We start from the raw sequence: 23,363 nt of genomic DNA on the forward strand, positions 1-23,363 counted from the left end.
ATGTATGTGATCTCTAATCCTGATCTTATGCTTCACTGCAAAATGATAGACCAGAATCAAAAAGGCCTTTGCACTTTTTGGAAAAGATTCATCTGATAATTACTGTATCTGTTTTTAGCATTCTGACTTCTATATTCTCTGAGTGATAAAGAGCTTTGAATTCATCTAGTAATGAAGGGTTAGGGTAAGGAAATGTATACTTTCATTTTTGTTATTATCATTTCCATTTGAAATTAATCCAAACACAGTACTTATATAATATACTGCATCTTTCATGCAGAAACTTCAGTGCCTTTTACAGATCCTGTAGTTTAGCAGGGTTTGCTTTTGCTCTGTTCCATAGGCTCTCACAGTACTCTCTCCTGAGTACTCTTCTCAGTACTTAAAACACAGGCTGCTATTCCCTCCTTGAATCACCATTGAAAAGGTGATGAGCTTCAGCCCTGTGAGTAGGGGTGTGTATTGGTCTAGGAGCTACCTTTGTTCCTTAGTGACCATATATGGAGAAAGGCTGAGCCCTACTTGACAGTACTTAAACCACTGTCACCTGCTGAAAGTGACACCTCTTTATGAATAGTAACTGATACTCATGTCTTTCTCTAAATTGTTGTCAGTGTTTAAATCTTAATTCTTCTTCATATGCTAAATACCATCTCAATTATTAAAGGCAAGCATTGTTTCATTTGTGGATGAGTTTTCATCTTAATCAATGCCAATTATCCCAAACATTCACAGTCTAAGGTGGATTTGAAAGATTGCAGAGGCATTTTGGTTTCAAGTTTTATCATAATTACAGTTCATGCCCTTAGTGGTCACGTTACCTATGAAAAGGTAGGAGGAGGATTAAGTGACATCGCACTGTGCATCTGTTTTGAAGCCAGAATGTGTTGTGGAGTTGGTTACTTTACACTGAAGCATAGAATAACCGTGGCTGGTTAAGCCAAAACCAAAGGCATCTAATAACTTTTTAATATATCTTTAATTATTGATACAGTGCTTGTATGAAGATTTCAAGTTTTTCCACAGCTTCAATATGTAAGCTTTTGTTTCCGTGTCTGTAATATTAAAGCTGGAGGAAAACTAAATTTCTCTTGATCTGCTTGCTGTGTCAGTCTGATGAACTTCTGACATTTTCTGATGAAGACTTCTAGTTATCAGGCAGTCTCACTGAGTGCTTCAGTGCAGAGTTCACTCTGCCTTTTAAATCCAAATGTGTTTTCCCTGTATCTCGTCTGAGAACATTTTTTTAGTGTGTCTGCCTCTGAATGATGATTTGCTTTTGTCACCTTTTCATGGATCTTAATTATCTTAGAGGTACGAGGGAAAAAGTACAAATAGTGCTTCACTTCAGCATCTCCCATACAGACATTATATATCGTGACATTTTCAAATGAGGAGAAAAAGATTAGTTAACTACAAAACAATTGGCCTATTCACCAGATGTAGAAGTCTTTTTGATCTTTCTACCACCAAATTTCAGTTCTGGATTTCTATCATAATCAAAGACACATGAGAAGCTAGATTATTACCATACTAATACATCGTGAACATATTGATAAAGTTATATATAGTTACAAATGGAAAAATACTGAAATTATCCTTACATTCCTCATACATTACTTACTTTTTGTTCCAATTTGACCCTGTTTTGTTGCTACATATGGGACCCAGATGTTACACATGGCTACTAAATATATGTACCTAGTGATCCTTTGGGATGTAACAGTATGTAACTACTGATGTAAATACACCGGAATCTCTTTAATAATAATAATAATAATAATAATAATAATAATAATAATAATAATAATAATAATAATAATAATAATAATAATAATAATGTTGCCTCCATCTGTGGGTTTGGTTCATGTAGTCTTAGATGGTAATGTCAGCAGTTGACTTAGCATTTGAAAGTATCTTGGAATGAAAGTGGGTTCATAGCCAACTGTTTGTAGTTATGTTACCATTCCTTATCATTGGCTGGAAGTAAGATGTTTTTTGAGCTCCACCTCTAAAATTTGACTTGTTTACTAAAAGGTAGGTGACAGAAAGGGGTTGTTGTTGTTGTTTTGTTAATGTACACGAAAGGATGAGGTCATTTGTAGCCATCTTCCTAGCATTTCCTGCCCTGGCTACTTCCCATCAGGACGCATGGCTGTGGGCCTCCCAACTCCAAATTAGGCATTCTAACTCCTTTTTGATAGAAAGCAGGGAAATAAATATGTTTGATAACTGGAAATTCTTGTTTTGATCATGAAAGTATGCGGAGACCAGGAACACCTCCAAGTTCTCAATATCATGTTTTAGTTTTTTACATTTAGGTTTTCTGGTTTTTTTTCTTTCTTTTTTTTTTTTTTTTTTTTTTTTTTTCCTTCTTCCCACATGATTTGGGGCAGCTTTTAAGTCACTGGCATCATTAAGCTGCAATGTCAGCTTGACATGTTTAAACTACGGCTTGATTAAAAGTGAAATCACATTTAGAAAGTGCTCCTCTGGACACATGTGCACAGGGAGCAAGCCTGCTAATGGAACACCTAGGAAACATTGTGCAGGGCAGAGCCACAGCTTCCTGGGGACTTCTGGGAATGAAACTCTGTAGATGCACTCTTGCACACTTTCCCATCCATCTGGGGTCCTACCCACTGTCTTGAATGGCTAACCTCAATATGTCAGAATTGTAAACTGTGGAGAGCTAAATGTTGCAGATGTTATAAAAATTCCTTCCCCTTTGGTTGCTAGCATGCTTTCTTTCCATTTCATAACTAACCAGGCCTATCATTGCAGTGCAGATGGCCAGAAACTCAATCCTGCCTGTAGCAGAGAGAGCCTTTTCAGTATCAGTCCCGTCTTAATGAATCTGTTAAATTAGCTTGTGCTGACACTGCACCAGGAGTGCGCTTTTGTTGTACACAAGGACTTGTATTGTTTGATCAGTACATAACTGAAAGGGCACTGATGTAGAAAGGTGCTTGTATGGCAGCGGGAGGGTATCAGGTTAGGTCAGTGTTTGCACTGCTCAGGCATCCACTGGGATCCCCAGGCTCACTCCTTCAGGGCTGTGAGCTACTCCAGGAGCTGTGTTTCACTGCTTTCTTTCTTTATGATAATCAGAGGTGAATGGAAGAAACTGCTTCAGTATCATCTTCACTGCAGCATACACACAAATCCTAAATCTGCTTCAGTCTTTATGTCTTTGACTTCTCCTACTGTTGAAAATATATAACATCTCCAGGGAAAACATGGAAAAGAAATAAAAATAATTATCTGTTCCTCTCAGGGACATCACTCTCATTTATTTTCTTATCTGACAATCAGCATAACTCTGGAAACAAATTTCCAAGGTTTTTGGTTTTTTTTTTCTGTTGTTTCTTTGCTCATAGGAGAATGTTTATCTTATTCAAAAATGTCTTTGTTTCTCATTCAGTTTCCAAAATCCTTTAGCAAACAGGGTGGTGACACTAGCTAATACTTCGCACTTCTTCTGCAGTGAAATATTAGATCAGAAAAAAATCCTGTAAGAATGGTGTTTTTATTGGTGGTATCACAGAAGTGTGAAATTTGATGAGAGAAATGAGCTTGAGCCATGATGTTCACTTAAAACTTAAATTCTGAAAGTTTGAGTATGGGTGGGACTCAAAAGGTACTTCATTAAGATAAATATGTTTGTTAAAGAAATTAAGCATGCTGATTATGTTTTCAATTGAATGCTAATGCAGTGGTATATGCCAGAGATTTACAACTTTAAATCTAAGGTGTTTGTTTGCATAGAAATGGCAGATTTCATTTTGTGCATTAACCATATTGCATTTGCCAGACAAATCATGGGAGGAGGAGTGGAAGGAGGAAGAGCTTCTGTCCTTGGAGAAAATGGTTCAATAATAATTAGCTTCTGGGGAAAACAAGCAAACACAAAAAGAGCAACTGAATGTTCTATCTTGCAACAAACTTGTTGGATAAAGACAGCTGCGGAATTTTTGTTTTACAAGAAAATGTTGTAATTGGCCATCAGTGGAGTCAACTGTACATCTGTGGCCTTGATACAATTACATGCTGGAAGAGAGCTAATGGTATCACTGAATCTCTTTGCAGCAGATAGAAACAGTTGGGAACATGGAACATTTTAATTTTTTCTTTTTTTCCCTTTCCTTAGTAGCCACTTCAGTATTTTATTCAATGCAATACTAAAACAGGATTTTTGAAATGCCAGGAAGTGAAAATAATTATTTATTACTGGGGTCATAGGTCTCTGGGAGATAGCTCCATGTGAATAGCACTAGTTGACACTTGGCACTTCTTTACAATCCCATCCAAGGGAAGAGGCGTGAAGCAATACCACATTGTGAACAGAGCCATGGTGTTGCAGAGGTAAATTAAAAGCTTCATCAGGAACCACTTCAATGGCATTTGCTAACTAATCTTTTCTTCCTAACTAGAGGACCTTTCTTGGTGGCCTTGGGGAAGTCATGGCACCCAGAGGAGTTTAATTGTGCTCACTGCAAAACTTCCATGGCTTACATTGGATTTGTGGAAGAGAAAGGGGCTCTGTATTGTGAGGTCTGCTATGAGAAGTTCTTCGCACCTGAGTGTTCCAAGTGCCAGAGGAAGATCCTTGGAGTAAGTGATCATAGGCTAACCCAAACTTTAGTGGGAGTATTAACTGCTGTGTCCACTGTATCTCAGTAATGAAATTCTTAGTTTGCAATCCTCCAAATGTACTCTGGCACACCTCTTATGTTCCCATCACATAAGGAGTATGTATATATATAGATATTCTAATATTGAGCCCGTTCATTCTCTAACATTCTGATGTTGATGTAGTCCCATTTGATCTTTCAAGTTAAACTCCTGTTTTCATTAATCTGTTCTGTAGCTGTTTGCTATTACTCGATTTTCTTGAGCAAAATGCTTTTAATTGGCAGCTCTTTGCAGAATTGGAGGAAAAAAAGAAAAGAAAATAAATAATCCTCCTTAACCAAACTGAACACTGGTTGGTTAGGCTTGAAATAGTGAAATATTCCCTATGGTAATGCTGATAGAAAGATGTATTCTCCTACTCTGCACTAATATTTCTAATTTGAGCCCGCCAGCTCATTGCTTGCTCCTTTGTGCAGAAAATGGCAGGTCTGTACTCTTATGCAACTGGGGTCATGCAGGGCTTTGGCAGCACGGTTCTCAAGTCATATTTGGCATTACATCATCTTCCAAAACAACACAGAGCAGAAATAATTTTCAACATGATAATTTATGATTAACTATTCACAGACTTCAGGAGATGTCAAAGATACTGCTTTTCATACTTTAGGGGACTACTGTGGATAAAATTTTAAGTAATATGAAGAAGGAGAACAAGTGAGTTGTTAAATAGTGTCTGGCTCCTCATTATTTTTGGGAGGTTTATATAGAATTGTTTCTGACAAATAAGGAAATGTACCATAAATAGATCATTACACAGAGTTTAACATCAGCAGAAACTGTATGCACAACTCATTTTCAAAGCAGCAGTAGGAAGCAAAGTATTCTTGAAATGAACCAAGTGTGGAAGTACTGTCACCACAATCTAGTTGTCACATCAAAATAATGTGTTAATAACTCTTTTTCTAATCCCCACAGGAAGTAATAAATGCTTTGAAACAAACTTGGCATGTTTCCTGCTTCGTGTGTGTGGCCTGTCATAACCCCATCCGCAATAATGTCTTCCACTTAGAAGATGGTGATCCCTACTGTGAGACGGGTAAGAAGTAACACGAGCAGAGATTAGCGCAGCTGTGCAGAGAAACAGAGCTTAATAAGGTTTAAAACAATAATATTAATTCCTTTTTTCTCAAGCTTCACATTGGTATATAAGTGTCCCAGCAAATTCCTATAACTTTGAAATTTCAGTTCACGCTAACAATAAATGTAGGAGACACTTGAAGTTTGCAGTGGGTTTCTTTTGCAGAGAATATTCATTGGTTTCAGTAGGAACAGGCTTCTTGTCACTGGTTTTCTTTGTTATCTCTGTTAAGCTCTCAGCTGTTGCTATCAGTGGTACAGCAAAGCATGTTAGGTTGATTTTCTGGTTGGCTTTATAATAGTTTATGTTGATCTGCTTATTTACTAAATGAGCAAATATCAGTAGAGCAGTGTGCTTTTCTTTGAATAACCTTATTCATAGAGGGGAGGCTACCTCCAAGAGCAAGCAGTCTGTCCAGGAAGCATTTGTAGATTCAGTAATAACATCTGTCAAACATAAGCTTAGGATAAAAATAAACAAATAAATAAGGACACTGGGTGAAAAATAATACAGTGATATGGGTATAACATATGAAAGCCTGTTGAGCGGTAATATATGAAAAAATGTGGCAAAGAAATTCAGGGAAATCTATCTATCTATCAATTTATTTATTTATTTATTGTTAGCACTTGCAGCTAATTGTATCTTTTTATTATTGTTATACAATTAACATGAACTTTTATTTATTTATTTTTTAATTTATATCAATTTCTTAGTTTTCTTAAAACTTGCCTTGTGCTATTTTGTGCTAGGAGAGGAATAGATATCGTTTGTAAAACAATTCCACGTAGAAGAAAAAAAATATATTTTAAACGTCTAATTTGAAATCTGTGTAATCATCAGACAAACTTTTTCCATGTTTTTACTTTACTCCAAGGAGCTCTGTATTTTTAGGAAGTGGTAGAAGTAGTTTGACTGGGAAGAGACTTCGTTTGAAATCCTAGTAATTTATTTGGAGCTGAGATTTCCTTTTGAGTTGATCCCACAGCTGTTCAGAGTGGGTGCTATGAAGAACAGTAGGAACTAAGTGGGTGAAGAAGGGAGGCAAAATTTATCCATATTTTCTGTTGGAGCAGATTTGATGAGGTGTTGGCGGATGCGAAAGGACAAAGTAGGTTACTGCTAATTCAGTTACACAAGTAGGGTAACATGTTGCTCCTATTGGATTTGTGGAGCGGCAGAGGAAATGGATATACAAGCCGCATCCTCCAGTGTGACAGCATGGTGAAATTTCATCCTGAAGCTGTCTGAAACCCCTGATCTTGGAGCTATTTGATGATTCAAAAATAGTACTAGAGGGATCGATTACACCCCTTTGGGTGGAAAGCTCATGACTGGGTTTGTTCTGCTAACACTGAATTCTTGTTCCTGCCATCAAGTGACCCATGTGTTGTGCAGTGCATTGATTTGTGCTACTGTTACAGCTTCCTTGCACAAAATACATGCTTTTCTATACTCTGAGCAGGAAATGTGGATAAAAGGTCAAGAATATTTTATTTTTTTCAATTTTATTTCTGTGATAAAAGGTCCTAGTGCAAGTTAAGGCAGACACGTTCTGTGAGATGCTGTTGACAGTGATGTGCTGTGATGGCTCTGGCTCTCTTAACTAGATGTTAATTTGAGATGTATTCATTCTTCAAAGACTTCCAGTCCATCTGGAGTTAAGGGTCTGTAACTAATTTTAAAAGAATAGGGAGTAAATGTCATTGCCAAATTTCCTTCTTCCTAATGCAATGAAGGGTTCTAATTTTAAGTTTATATTTGAAATTGTCACACAGTTATTAGTATGAGAGAGCTTTAATCTGAAAAATGTTCAGTTATTTATTTTTATTTTTTAAATTTGAGTGCTAAATTGAAATTAAATTTGCAGATGTCTACAACTTTAAAATATCCCAGTGCAGTTAGTAACCTAGTTTTGATAATGGTGCATGAAGGAAGCACTGTATTATTATATGAGCAGTGTGTGTTGGATGACTTCTGTGGTATCGCAGTTTAAGCATGTGAAAGCCAAAGAAAGCTGATGTCCTTCATTCTGCCTTATCTTATGGCTCTTTCTTCAGAAGAAAAGCCAGTAAGGTTATCAACACAAAATGTAGTGCATGTTACAAAATGTTGTAATGGCTGGCACCAGGAAAATATCAGTAGAAGATTGTGTGAACTTGAACGTAAAGAGCTGCGACAGCATGGTCATGAGACCTTGCCCTTCAGAGGTTTTGGATGGAGCTGTTCTACCACTTGATATTTTCACTGTCTGTCTTCTTAGACATTTCCAAATTCATTACAGCTGCATGGATGAAGCAAGGAGATTGGGAAAGGTGTTTCTTGCTGCTTGTAGCTTTTCTTGTCCATAGCATTTGTGTTCCCTGTCCTGCATAGATGGCTTGTGTGATGTTGCTCTTTGAGGTCACCATAGAAAACACTGTTTTACTGAACTGAAGGAGAACTGTCCTTGTGCTGGGCACACATGATAAGCCTCTGCAGCAGTTAACACTGTGGCATATATCTCTCAATAATCTAGCAAAGGAACAGAATCTCCTAGCCTCCTTGCTGCTCCTTTTAAGGCTTCCTGATGAAGAGCCTCAATATCTGATTTCCCTGGCAGGGCTGGAGTGTTACTATAACAGATGCAGTCAAAAACTTCATTAGGGTATGTTCATTAGTGAAATATATATATGTATATAAATATATACATCACTTTATAATCAATTTTATGGCGAAGTAGTATTATGTGACATTATACATTTGGCATGGCATCTTAATGATCCCAATTTTTTTCTTGTTAGAGCCATTGTGCTATTATGTTCAGTGCAGGAAAAAACATTGAGAGTAGACTTAAACAGGAAAGACCAAATAACTTGGAATGAAATTTAGGTCTGCACAGGTGGGCAGTGGAGGGCTACATTGTCTCATGTCCCATGGTGTAGATCTGTGCGCAGATAAGGAAGATAAGACAACACTCAGAAGGAGTGTGGGGATGGGGAAGGTTATATGTGCCTCCCACCCAAGTTAATACATATTTCTTGCCCTGCTCTCTCCTTTTCAGGCTCTCCACTGCCTTAAAAATAATGGAATGAATACTTTCCAACAACACCAGTTGCTAATAACCATCCTGATGCCATAGTGGTACTTTTTGTTAAATGAAATAAATACACTCTCTAAAGACTCTGGGTTGTGTTTTAAAGACCCATGAAATAAGATCTAATGACTAGAAGACACCTCTTACTTGATCTAAATTGCTAGATTCTGTTTAGGATGGCTGACTAAATATTGTATTATTCTGTGTAAAACAATCAAAGACGAATGTTGTGCCAGAACGCAACCAAGGAGGTTTGTTGTGTAAGCAGGCAGCGTGAAACCAGGGCACTCTTTCAAAGCACAGTCAGAGAGAACATAAGTAGCAGGCAGGGTCTGCACTGCTGCCCCGCAGGGAGTGCATTCCCCCTCCTGCTGAGCACACTATTGTTCTCAAGGAAATGATACACCAAGGAGGTGAAAGCAGTGCTCAGTTTGCTCAGTTGAAAGAATAAGAAGGGGAAGAGAACTGAATTGCCAAGGAAAGAAGGAAAGAAACCTTTCTTTCAGTTTAGGTCTTCTTTATTCAGTGTACCTAATATTACAAAACACAACAAGTGCAAGCCCACTGCCATTGGAAGAAAAGCACAAAGATTTCGAAGGGTCAGTCTTGCTTTTCTGTGTATACTTGATCTTTGTAATTTGTGTTTGATGCAGATTACTATGCCCTCTTCGGTACTTTGTGCCATGGCTGTGAATTCAAGATCGACGCTGGGGACCGGTTCCTGGAGGCACTGGGCTTCAGCTGGCATGACACTTGCTTCGTCTGTGCGGTAAGTAAAGCTGTTCTACTTTTTAAACAAACCCATGGCGGCAGTACTTGTGCTAACCTGACTGGTATGGGAGTTAGAGCTAAAATGCCTTTCAGTCCTCAGAACCCAAACAAAAAGCACTTTCACAGTTATTTGGAAGGTATGTTGCTATTGTGAGCTATTGGCACCAGTCCAGATGCTATGGCCTGAGTTGCAGCCCTGTGTCCTTGCATTTAACCCGTGACATTTGCTTCCGTAAGACAAATGTTGAAGGCCATAAAAGAACAGGTTGCATTTCTCAGGTATCAAGAGTGCTTTTGACATAAAGGCACCATAGCAAAAGTATGACCTTCTAATATTCTGTGGCATACACATGTGCACGCACACGCACACATCCAAATCCTGTTAGTGGGATGCATTTTGTAAATGCTGCTCCAAGTTAAGAACCTCCTGACTGAAAGAGGAATGGAATGCTTGCATTGACCATTAACTTTGCATCAAAAAGAATAGCACTGTGAAAAAAGGTAATAATTGTTAGGCTTTGAATATACTTTTGCACAGTACAGTGCCATGAGTAGCATTCTGACTAATGTGTGGTGCAAGTCATCCGTCTGAACTGGGTGTTTTTTTCTTTCTGATCCCATTTCAGGTATGTAATGACAGTTTGGAGGGTCAGACTTTCTTCTCCAAGAAGGACAAGCCACTCTGCAAGAAACATGCTCATTCTATCAACATCTGATTCTTGGACCTCATCTTGTTTAGCAAATGTACTGAGCAGAAGGAAAGGTCAAAATGTCCATGTTCAACAATTGGTTAAAATTATTTATAGATGCTATGTTAAAAATGGAAGAGAAATATGGAAAGTTTAGGGGTTTGTATGCTATTTTTAGAGTGTTTATCAGTTAGAGATTTGCTTCATAAAAAGATGGAAATTGGGAATTACACCCAAGCCAAACTACTAGAGTGCCTTCACATCTGTACTTGACATATGTGCTAGTTTTGCTGCTGTTCAACAAATAAGAGGAGATCAGCTTCAGTGATCCAGATCACTTTATTGTGTTGATGTTTCTTAAAGTGTATCTAGAAGTACTGAAGCTAAACTCCATTAAAAAGGAACTCAAAACAAAAATAGGCTTACATGGTATGCAGTTGAACAGCTGTTAATTTCATCTGATACTCTGGTTTATGAATCCTTCTGCACAGTTATACGTATCTGTGCCTTTAGCAGTGAAATCTCTGCTAGACCTGCAGAGTATAGAGGCTTTTACAAAGCAATTAAGCATAGGTGGCTAAGCTAGCAAACAGAAGTGGCTTAGAAGATGCCACATGAAAGAAAGCATTCCTTACGTCATTACTACCAGAACACTAGCCAAAAGAAAGTCCTAGTTGAGGCTCATTTAACAAGACAGAAATGTCAGATCTGATCTTCAGTATAACAAAGTGGGAGTTATATTCTTCTGTTCGCACCTGAAGTTTTAGGAAGTTTTCAGTGCCTCGGAAAGGAAATCACATTGAATCTACGTATAACAGTGCTTATAACTTGAATGTGATGCTTTCATGTTTAATGAGGGAAACTTTTGAAGTGCAACTGAGGACATTGTTTTTCTCTCAGTACATTCTTTATGATGTAGCTCATAAATATGTATATTGGTGGCGTGCCAGGTAGTGTACTGAAAACTTATTTTCTTGCTCAGCTGTTAATGATTTTTATTAGTTTTGCTTTTTTCTTTCCTTTCCAACAGATGCAAGGAATATATTGTTAAATAATGTAACATTGATTTAGGCAGTCCAGTATTTCTCGGTTCTTGCAGGGGAAAGGAGACAATACTGCCATTATGCATTTATTGCAAACAAGGTGATTTTGCCAATCCTGTGGCTTTGTATGAATTTCACTTCCACAAAGAGAGTCAGCACGAGACCTGTGCACCAGCTAAGTCCCACTTGTCTTCAAATTAGGGCTCAAGTGGTATGGAGTAATAGTAAGCTCATAGGGAAAGGGTGATGACCCTCTGCACGGGATGAATTTACTCCAGCAGAGTTGCACAACAGAGGAGGCCCTCTTGGGGCTAGATTAGATTCCTGATGCAAAATGCATTTATGTGCTATTAAATTCAACTGGGATGTTAGAGCTGAATTGTGTTAGGCTTCAATGCTCTTTCCAATACACATTCAAAATGACCGTTTGACCATTTACTGGGCAGTTTCTTTTTTGTTGTTTTCTTCTGATTTCTTTTTTCATTTGGATTGTTGTTGCTGTTGTTTTGTTTTTTTTTTTTTTGTTTGGTTTGGTTTTTTTTGTTTTTGTTTTTAAATGACAAAAAGAAGAGGTTTAGACATAAAGTTACGGGGAAAAAAATATGAAAATTTACTATGGTTGGGTAAGAAGAAATGTCAAAAAGGAGGGGGAAAATGCACCAAAACTGCCATACTGAAAGATGGAAAGGTATTTCTTTTTAATTCAGTTAAACGAATTCACACAATGGGCTGTTTCACATTATTTCCTGAGGTTGATTTTCTTCAATACTACAGTTTCTTTTTTAACTTCTGGTTGTATGGAAGAAATGTCACAAAGCTGTTTAAAATGTTTATACTATTATAGATGTACCCTTCTGTGAGTGTCTGATAATCAAAAGGATGGAAGCAGAATGGATGATGGAGCAGCAATGTGAGCCAGCTTACATTTGAAATAAGTGGAATGTGGGGAAATGAGACCTAAGAGCTAGGTGTCCATAGGGATAAATTGCACATGTTTGAGGGAAGAGGACAGGAATGCACAGGGTAAGGTGGTATTTTCTGCAGTTAAAACATTGATATTTCGAAGTATAATAAAAGGTCTTCAATGGGCACAAAGTTTGTCAGTGTCCTTAAAGTCAATTTGATTTTTTTCCTTTTTTATTTTATTTTATTACTATTATTTTAATTTTAGGTTCATAATTTGTATTGGATTTGTATTTCTTAATCCATATGCTCTAGGGTTTGAACTTTCACAGTTAGTGAATTTGAGGACAAGAGCCTGAAAGGCTCCAGTAGGACTGCTTCACTTAGATGCTTTGTGTTTTAGTTTCTGCTATGTTTATTTGTTTAAAATTTAAAAAGGAAGCATAGAATCACTGATATATAATGAATATTTAATGGCTTTCTCAAATTATCTAAATCAACTAAGACGAAAAGGAACATATTGTTTATCGTTATTTTAATAAGTGAGATCATAGTAGAGCACTTTATTATAATGGCGTATATCTCACTGAATATTTATTACTTTTTTGTTATTTAGGACTATTTCGTACTGGTTGTTTTATTTGTCAGCCTGCATGTTTACCTCTGGAATCTTTTGGCGTGTCGATGTGCGTGTATTTATGTATACTTACCTAGGTATGCACATGTGTGTACACTGAGACATACATATTAGTGCACATAAGAGTACGTATATCTGATTGAAGACTTGACATAGCAAAAATCAGAGCAGTTTCATTATCATTTGATTTTGCTTGCCTGTTTTTAAGATTCCCAGCTTCATAAAATAGATCTTCAGCGCTCATATTTTGAGGAAAAGTTAGAAAGTCAGGAAACTCCTGTTAATAACCCAACTACTGTAGGCTTTAGCATGCATTTTCAGCCAGTAATTCCCTTTTCTTCCAAAACTGTGTCAAGAGAATTGGATTTAATTCTGTTTGAAGTTAGAAGATCTTTATAACTAAATAATTGAATCATGACGAGTGTTTCGGTAAATTGTAACTAAATAATTCAGAGTTATGTGTAAATATAATAAATGCGTAATATAACAATGCAATAAACTTATAAACAAAAGTTAAGTAATGGCTCATTATGTGTGTGTCTGTTCAGCTGCACACCTGTCTCCTTATGGAGCTACTCGCAAGTGAGTACAAAGGGGAAATACATCCATTCACAGATTAATTTCTTGCATTTACTTTTTTTACTATTTTTTTTATTGTTTTACTGTGAACAGTCTACTGTTGTTTCCTGGCAGTTTGCTTGTTTGTCCTTGAAAGATTTGAGCATCGCTTTTTTAGCTGTTCACATTTGAAAATTTAATAATACATTTTTTAAAAGCCACAAACAAAAAGCTTAAAAACCAGAACTTGTTATCTGGCTGTGGCTGTTTTGAAGTTGCTGGGCTTTTTTTTCCTGATTCAGTCAGTAAAAGAAAGTCACGACTGTGCACTTGAATAAATATCATTTGAGATGCTTATTCTTCAAGTAAGATTGAAGTTTCTCTTTGCACAAAAAAGAGCCTAGGGTTTCTGGTGGACAGCAAGTTGACCATGAAGCCAGTGCAGTGTCCTTGTGAAAAGACCACTGCCTTCCTGGGGCACACTGGGCAGAGCCTTGCCAGTAGGTCAAGGAAGGTGAGCTGCCTTCTCTGTTCTGCCTTGGTGAGATGCTTGGAGACCTGGGTTCACAAGTACAAGGGAGACATACACACACGCTGGAGCAAGTCCAGTAAAGAGCCACAAAAATAATGAAGGACTTAGATCATGGCTTAATGATGGAACTAGATAGGTCTAATTGGTCGTTGAGCTTGATGATCTTGAAGGTCTTTTCTAACTCAAATGATTCTATGATTCCGTCTCTCCTCTAGGGAGAGGCTGAGGGAGATGGGGTGGTTCCTCCTGGAGAGGAGAAGGCTCAGGGATCTTACCAGCATGGATAAATACATGATGGGGGGAGTAAAGATGATGGAGCCAGGTCCTTCTCACTGATATCTAGTGACAAGGAGCTGTGGGGTGGTTAGGCACTGGAACAGGTTGCCCAAGGAGGTTGTGGAGTTCTCTGTCCTTCAAGATTTGCAAAACCTGACTGATAGTGGTCACCTACTCCAAACAGGGGCCTAGACAAGGTGTCTCCATCTTTTAAACTTGGAAGTAAATACTGAACACTGTAAAATATGTAACAATGTAAAACTCAGATTTGGCTGATTTCTATTTATTTGCATCCTTTACTTCTTATCCACCACCCAGGTAGAATACTTCACAATATTTGTTTAAAAGTGTTTTATATTTTCATATGTTATATTTTCATAAGTTCGAGACAGTACTATCTGCTCTGATGAGCACTATCTGATGCTGTACTTAGCCTTGGCACAAAGTATTTGCAGCTTTCTCTCCAGGATTCTTAGCCATCAACTATAACATAGCCAATTACTTCATGATAACACTGGTCTCGTAAGACTCTCCTTAGCTGAATCTCTCTTAATTAAGCAAATGTGCTGTTATTTTCTACCTTTATTTACACAAGCAAAGGAAAACACTGCATGTAGCTCTATAAAATTTAGGGGCAACTTTACAGAAAACTTGCCTCCCCTTCAGCGTTTAGGCTATGAATGAGACAAATGCAAGTCTATTTGCAAACAGTATATTAAACTCCAGAAGCCAAACTTTTAAAGGCATCAGGTCTGCATTTGACATTTTAATGGCAAAGGTTTGGTTTCTATCAATCACAACGTCATGTAACATTAAAATGCGCCGACAAAAATAAGAAATCTGTCATTCATTCATTAAAACACTGTAATCCTGTGTAAGATTTATAGGCTTAAAACTCAACAGTGTGTTTTCATAGTAAATCTAGTTTCACTGCTCAGCACAGAACAATTCTCCCTGTCACTCAAAATGTTTGCTGGTCAAAATGCACGCTATGAGATCTTCAAAGGGTTTCTCACAAAACTGCATATAAATCCTTTTACCAGCAAAGGCTCAATTTAGGTTTGAGTTTTACTTTCTCAGGACATTGGCTAATATCTTGTTCTCAGACAAGATCTTGGTTATATCAGAAACACGTAGGGCCTAATTTATTATTAGTGGTCTGGTGTTAATTAGGGGGAATTACCAGAAATAGTTTGCTTGATGGAAATTTATTATGCGATCACACTTTACTGATGGCAAAATAGGAGTCACTGAAAGAGTGCAGCTCCTTCTCATAACCAACTAATTAATAAGGTGCCAAAATTCCTCAGAGAAGGTTTTGGTCCTAACTATGGGAACCTCACAGAGCAAATGGTTCCTATGCAGTATTTAAAATTTAAAAGAGGAAAAGAGAGGAGAAGGAGCTGCCCAGCAGAAGTCTCAAAGTGGTATGGCTTTTTCTTGAATTTATGAGAGAAAATATTTAGCTGTGCTTCTAACTTCTCATTAAAGAATTGCTTTTCCCAGACAGAAAAACAGCAGCGAGTTTATCATCTCATTTGGTATTCCTGAACTTGGTTTGCAGTTTTCCTTGTGCATACTGCATGGTACAGCTCATGATTTCATGAAGTAGGCTTATAATGAGCTTTTGTATTGCTCCTTATTACTGCTCCTAAAGGTCTCTTTCTTCATCCTTTGCCACAAAAGTTGGCATAGATAGGAAACTTGTGCTTATGACTGAAAAAGTAGGGCAAAGTACTCAGTGATAAGGCCAAATGCAGCATGTCTATGGCAGTTTGGGGATAGAAAACCAGTGTCCTTTCTTAATGGTTACAGGAAAGTCTGGTGCCAGAATGGCAAATTATAATAGGATGGAGCACAAGCAAAATATACCTAAAGAAATTTTAAATCAATGTACTAAATTTAAATGTGGCTGTCTTGGAAAAAATATCTTCCACAAGATTTTTTTCCAAAATATTTCAGATGGTAACGTGTGCAAGTTGTAATAAAACACTTCTGTATTTGCACTGGAAATATCTTAAACTCTTAAAAAAAAAAGTATATATATATATTCTCTTTTTTCTCTTGATTCCTATTACACTCTGAAAGTATGGATTGTCACATTGTGTTCTGAGTAAGGCTCATATTTTCCACAGTATCACAGTTAACTCCTGTTCAGTATTCATGTCGTTGCCCCACTTTTTCTTACTACTGAGCAGTGCTATTGTTTGTTTTAAAATATTTCAGCACAAGAAAATCCTTTCAAGGTGTGTCCTTTGTTTCTCTTTCTGATGCATCAGTGAAATGTCAAATGTTCCTTTAGCAAATATAAACTTCCACTAAATTTTGGCATAGTCTCCAAAGCATCAAGTTTTCCCATCCAGTTTCCACTGGAAAAGTAGCTTAAGATAACAGATTAAAGTAGCGATTACATCCCACATAAAGTCTTTCTTTCCCCTGATATTGATAAGGTAAAAGGAAAGCATATAAGTGCATTACATTCACTGATAAACTAGGTGAATACAGCCTCACTTATTTAAAATTTACTCCCTTCCAAATAATATCTCAGTCATTGAGATCAGAATTAAATGGGGACATGGGCCCATGGTTTTAGCAAGGATTCCGTTAATGTCACAAAGCTATTCAAAGGAAAGCTGTGGTTTGGTGGATGACAGACAGATGAGTACCACAGCATCTAGAAGTAAGTCATTCTAACATCATTACCATAAGTAATACTACTGAAAACAGTGTTATTTCATTTCTCAGATCTCAAATTTTCAGTTAAAGTGAAAATATTTATATGATCCTGCTCTGCCTACTATAGCTACTTGCTATAGTAGTCAATGAAATGTTATTGAATCCTTACACACTTCCACACAAATACATTTTCTTCTGTTCTTACATAGTAATCGGGCTCATCAGTATACTCTAACAGTAAATAAAAAGAAAAGATACATTCGTAATTTGTCTCTTTGAATAAACTCAGTTTTTGGTAGTTGTACTGTACTGCAGTTCTCTATAGATCTCTCATTCAGAGCTCTTGAAAATTACTTCAGCATGAACTACTTTATATTCACTTTCATTATTTAAAGAGATGATTGTGACACATATTGCAATAACTTCCCTACTTCTGCCATGTGCAAAGAAGAAATAATACTTCACAAGCCAAGACTTTTATTTTTGTTATCCAGAGCAAAATCCTGCTTGTCTTTGTATATCCTTATCCTGTGCCTGTTGGTGGAGACAAGGTTATAAAATGGAGTACATTAACATTCACAGCACTTATGGTCCAACCTATGATTTACCATGATTTTCTTTAAGCAAACGAAGTGCAGTCAGTCTGCTGTATCACTTCCCCCCCCCCCCCATATGGTACTGGCTGACAATCAGTAGAGCATTACTGGGAATTTCTGACCAGTGATATACAGAGAAAACAAATACGTTGAGCTTTCTCTGAAATACAGCAGCGTATGTCAACATTGTTAAAATTACAGTAAAACTACAATTTGTCTTTAAGTCTCGCATGTTCCTCCTTATATATATTTTCCCAAATCTGCAACTAATCAACTGTTTGCTCCCGCTTTCACTGAAACGCCTCTTACAGTTGGCTAGAGGCTTCCTCTGCAAAATTTGGAGAGAGGTTATTTTTTTATGGTCTTTTCTTTCATGTTTTCCAAATGGTTATGTGCAGATTCTTGGTGGAGGTCAGCCCTGATGAAGCCTGTGATGCTCTCCCAAAAAATCAGCAATACCACATTTTCTTTCCCAAAGCTTCTCCATTACAAAAGCTCTAAAGCTTTGGCGTAGGTTTCCTAATACCAAACAGATTTGTCTTCTAGACAGTTATGTGATCTTAGTAGAGGAATGAGATATCGTACATTTTCCTTCTCAATGAGAATTAGCATTTAGGATTGCAACGTCTTGTGAGAGTGTTGGATGGCTAGTAAAGCAGCATTATGGTACTTCAGGGAAACAGTATTTGGAACATGACAGATGTAGTAACTGTAGCACTCTTTAAAAGAATAGACTAGGGGGTAATGTTGCTATTTACTTGAGATATCCCACAGATGGTGTCATACTGTCTATGTAGTTTACATTTGTAATACATATTATGTATGGGAATGTTATTTCATATTGAAGACTAAGTTATTGTCAGTTTCTGGTGCTCATGAATTGGAAGCAGTGCTAGTTTGTGCTATAAGACCACAGCCGCAACTACTTCAACTACCCAAGCTACAAATGCGTTGTTGTTGGTTGTTTTTTTTCTTTTTAAACAGATTTTGTTGTTGTTGTTGTTGTTATATATATATATTTATCGTGTGCCTGATAGATGGTTTTTATAATTTTTATAGGTGAATTGTAATGAGCTGATACACTGAGAAATAATGCATTCCTTTACAGAAGTATAATATTATGTTGTACTTGTTTAAGAAAAACACTGAAAGGTTGTTTTTTTTTTTGCATTGATTCAGGCCTTAGTCATTTGGAATCTCTTACAGTCATGGGGAGCAGTGTTTCTGAAATGTCATGAAGGGGATTTTCCTCTTTTTCCCCAGAAGAGTGATTAGTGGCTTTAGGCCAGTGCTGGCCCAGCTCTGTTTGCCGCAGACCAACAATGATTTCTCCTTGAGAAAAAACAAAGTTCCTCCAGAGTTTTAGTGCCTTTGGGCATGAGTGGGAGTTTGCTGTTTGTTCCTTACAGGTTGGACTATGGCTCTGTGCACACAAAGAATGCATATAGGTGAAAACTGGTGTACGGTAGATTACCATCTGCACCCAGGCTCCTTCCCCTTCTTTTGCATACATGATAATTTTTTGTATACATGAAATAAAACCAACCCAGTGAGATGGCTGTTGAAACTATTACATCTCCTCTCTTGTTCTTTTGGGCTGCATCATGTCATCCTGCGACTGCTGAGGTCACTGTTGAGTGCAGTCACAGGCCTTGTCATCCCTAAGTCAACGCAATACATTATTTGATTTCCAGGAAGACACTCTCTTCCTCACAGGTTTGCAAACTCAACCAGGAAGGTAAATGGTAATGCAAAGTAGTTTCTTTTGACAGGCATTGGTGATGGTGGTAGCAGCATCTGCCATTCTGTCCTTCACATCTTTCCATGGTACGTGATCATCCCCCATCTAAATGTGACACATTGCACACAGTTTGGACAGACTTTACCTGTCTGTAGACCGGCTTCTGGCATTGTCACCGGAGGAGAGCAGTGCAGACAAGCCCAGCACTGGCTCTGTTTTACCATCCCAACCACCAGTGCCCTTCACAGCATCAGAAGTGGCGTAAAGCAGGTCTGCACTGTGGTCCTGGGATACAAGTTGCATCAGAAATTCAGAGCAGCAAGAATCAACTGCAGAAGCAAATGAACTGGTTTATTTCTTCAGTGTGTGCACAGATCACTACATGAGGGAGTCTAAATGGTTAAACTTATTTTGGCACAGGACTTTTTTGTCAGCCTGATCAGACTGAATGTTGCAAGAGGACATGAAGGATGGATGAAGAAGAATGACCTATTATCAGAAGCAAGCAGACAGAGATATTAGAGATGTTCCAATTGGGATGCAGATGTTGCAGCATGGTGGGACAGAACTTTTCTCAACTCTCTATCCTACTTTTTTATTCATCATTGAATTGTGCGCATTTTTCTTCTGCCAGCTTTTTTCCTTGAGGTCAAATTGCTCTTTTGTCTCCATGATGTACTTGTGAGCACAAACAAATCCTTTTTCTTTTCTCTTTTTGTCATCATCTGTTCCTGGGCTACCCAGGGGCTGAAATGAGCTTTATTTAACATTATCAGTGCTGCCTATTGCTTCAAATTACAGCGTTCCATCCTATGCTGTCTGTAGGCAGCAGAAATATTTCCGTCTTCCTAATGGCTTTGCTTTTGTGAGTTGCTACCAGCTTCTGGCATGGCCACCTCTTCTAAAGTCCACGTGGAGTCTTCACAAAGCAAGCATGAAGTACTTCCTCTTGTAGTGCTCCAATATGCAGATTCCATATCCTCCTCCATGTCAGCTGGAGATGAATAACAGCACAAAGAATCCCAGAGCTAATCCAGTAGTCCATCCCCTGCTTTGTTACTATGTCAGCACTGCTGAGTTTGGAGTTCCTGTCTGTCTGGAAGAGATCCTCATGCTTTCCCTCCCAGGTGCTGTTAGTAATGGTGGGAACTGCAACCTCTTTTACCCCTTTTAACCATCTGTCCTCATTTCCCTAAAACCACGTTAGGGGAATGGTTGATATTGGAAGGGACCTTTAAAGGTCAACTGGTCCAGCCTCTGCTCAGTCCTGTTCAGCCCCAGCTGGCTCATGGGGATCATTTCCCTGAAAGCACACGGGATAAACCTGCAGCATGCTTTAATACATGGAGCATTTTCAGTGTATAGGGTGAAAGTGATGGTTTAACCTAGAGATGTGTATGTGCTCACAGAGGGAAGGGGAGAAGGCAGAACATAACTGTCAGAGTGTTCTCTATTTTAGAGCCACCATGACAGCACCCATATATTGTCTTCCCTGAACTGTGGTTTTGAAGTCAGTCTTTGTGATCCAGAATATTATCTACTAATACATCTTTTCCTCCTCACTGTGTCACTGTAACAAAACTCTCCAGCCTCGGGCTACACAGTGGTGTTGCTCCTTTCTGGGGCAGCTCCTTTTACCTCTACTAATGTGATGATTCAGTAAAGAATAGGTATTTTATTGATACAAGAAATTGTTTCCCCACCTGCTGCCCTCATTTTTTAGGAAGCAGTTTCTAAGAAACACATGCTATCAGCATGGGGGCTATAAGACCTCTCAGGTACTCAGAAGATGATTTTTGGCTTCTGTACCCTCTGTTGTACTTTGACTTGGCTCTCAGTGACACATTTCAATTAATCCTATTTTAATTATTTGCCTATGAGAAAAACTCCCAGAATGATAGCTGCCTGTGAAGAGAAAATGACTATTTACAGATGAAACTGGTGATATAATCATGTTAAATGAGCCCAACAGTCCCCATGGTAAGCTGCTATTTTCACTTCATTATTATACATGTATTGGTATTAGCAAATAGTAACTTCCAAAAACTATTAATGAAAAGAAATTTTGCTTGTAATTGATCAGCCATCTTAGGGGAATATCTTTTCATGGTCCCAGTGTATCACTGGAAATTCGGATCCATGTCACACCAACAACAGGCCAAGAGGAACTGCCTTCGGGCAGCACTCCCATCTCATCCTGCTGAGCTTCCTTGGATGAGCGTGGTTCCTTTGGAAACCAGAATGTGAATGCAGGTGATCAAAGGCTGTGTGTGAGGAAGGCTGAACAGGTGCTGTCTGCTTTCCAGCTTCAGAGGCCGTGACTTCCCAACCTTCCCAATGCTCTCTCAGTGTAATACAATCTGCGCAGCAAAAGCACACGCTGCTGTGGTGTTCATATGAATGATCTGCTCTTGTTCAAAGTTCAAACTGTTCAGAGGTTTGGGGTGTAAAAATAAATCCAGGGAGTGATTTATTAGAATGTAAAGGCCACACAGCGCAGTCAGTGGTATGCCCTGACTGGAGTGATGGTAGTATGGCTGGTGTGTGTGAGTGCAATTACAGAAATGGAGTTCTCTATAGTTAAAGATACACTGAGCTTCCTCTTATTTTTCCTCTGCAAGAACAGATCAAACTACAGCTAACTACACACAAGGAAGAGGGTTTGCTCTAAGGAGGGAGAGATAAATAATGTCAAGCTCCTCCAATAAGCAGAAATTAAGTAATTTTAAATTCTACCAGAAATTTTGGGGTAAGATCCATCCAAGTATTCACCTTTATGTTAAAGATTCGTGTCCTGGACACAAAAAGCTGGAGCAGAACTAATATAGCTGAGAAAGAAGCTAATTATGAAGCCTTTCTTGCAAATGGAAATTCTATTTAATAGAAATCATTATGAAACATCACTAGGCTCTGAACTGGCCAGAAGGAGATGCGCATAGAGATGGAGAAGGAATTGTTGATCTTGGAGAAGAAATAATTTTGGCATCTCAGTCAAAATAGGATCAAAGAGGAAATTGCTTTCAGGTGATGTAAGCTGAATATTTTGCTCTTTCTTCTGTTCCATCCCCTGCGTAGCTTGGATGGAAGCATTAGCTTCAATTTTCTCATAAGGGAAATTAGCTATAGTTATTAAGCAAACTGTTTATTTTGTATTAGTTCCAACCACCCCGGTTTTAATTATCTTTCTGTTATTATGGTTGTCGTATGGATAATATTATGCAGATGTATACAAGGAATAGAAAACTTCATGCTCTGAATTGTAAAGATGATGAGCATAAAATCCACCCAGCAGCCTTTCTGTCACTCTTGTTCATTAACTCTGGATTTAGGTGCTCCATTACAGTAGACTGTATGGCCTTTTGACTTGTGAATTGGACAAGAGACAACGTCCACTGGACTAAGCCAGGAACTGCAGGCAGCATAACACTAACTGCAGATACAGTATTCAGAGCCTGAAACCCAGCAAAGCACCTAAACATGGGTTTCTTAAGTATGTAGTAAGTCTCCTTGAAGATGGCTACTTTATTAGAACTTGACTGCAAGCAGTGTGCCACAGACATCTTTAAATTAATATCTGTAAAGCAATTTTATTAATGTATAGCTGCTAGTTTTTTATTATTGTTTTGAAATTCAGCATACTTCTTCTCTTCCTTGCAGACCTCAACTATGCACACTGCCTAAGCTCTTTACCTTTGTCAGCTTATGTGGAAGTTGTTTTTTTTTGTTGTTTCTTTGTGTTTGTTTTTGTTTTTGTTAAAGTGATTCGCAGTGTTATTATTACTCCATGTATTCAGATTTGTGGAAGCTAGCAAGACTAAGAGATCTCGAATCGGTGCAGTCACAGATGTGAATCTAGTTCCAGCATGAATCTTATAGAAGCTGGATCTACCTAAGTGCCAGGAGTGATTATTTTTAGTTCTGAACCAGTGGCAGATTTAGTATTTGCCATTTTTTATCACTGCATGGCTAAAAGCAGCTACAGCCACTGAGGCTGTGCTATCTTGAAGCTTCTCAGGCCCAAACTTACATTCCAGATGTTTAGTGTGTAACAGAGTTATCCTCAAGGCCAGAGAAGTAACCTCTCATAGCATG

The 23,363-nt window shown here is 38.0% G+C and overlaps 1 protein-coding gene across 16 annotated transcripts in view; it reads left to right on the plus strand.

The window, feature by feature from the left end:
- LOC107313615 (PDZ and LIM domain protein 5) overlaps positions 1 to 13,409 on the plus strand; it is a 111,356-nt gene extending 97,947 nt beyond the window's left edge. For 15 of the 16 annotated variants that reach the window (XM_015862004.1, XM_015862010.1, XM_015862009.1 and 12 more), the window contains 3 exons: positions 4,434 to 4,614; positions 5,611 to 5,731; positions 9,503 to 13,409. In XM_015862004.1, the coding sequence (XP_015717490.1) occupies positions 4,434 to 4,614; positions 5,611 to 5,731; positions 9,503 to 9,774 (574 nt within the window). In that variant the 3' untranslated portion in view covers positions 9,775 to 13,409. The remainder of the gene's footprint in view (positions 1 to 4,433; positions 4,615 to 5,610; positions 5,732 to 9,502) is intronic. The other variant, XM_032444035.1, reaches the window with a different exon arrangement.
- Positions 13,410 to 23,363: the final 9,954 nt, after the last annotated feature.

Source organism: Coturnix japonica, chromosome 4 (genome assembly GCF_001577835.2).
Source record: "Coturnix japonica isolate 7356 chromosome 4, Coturnix japonica 2.1, whole genome shotgun sequence".
Taxonomy (NCBI): Eukaryota; Metazoa; Chordata; class Aves; order Galliformes; family Phasianidae; genus Coturnix; species Coturnix japonica.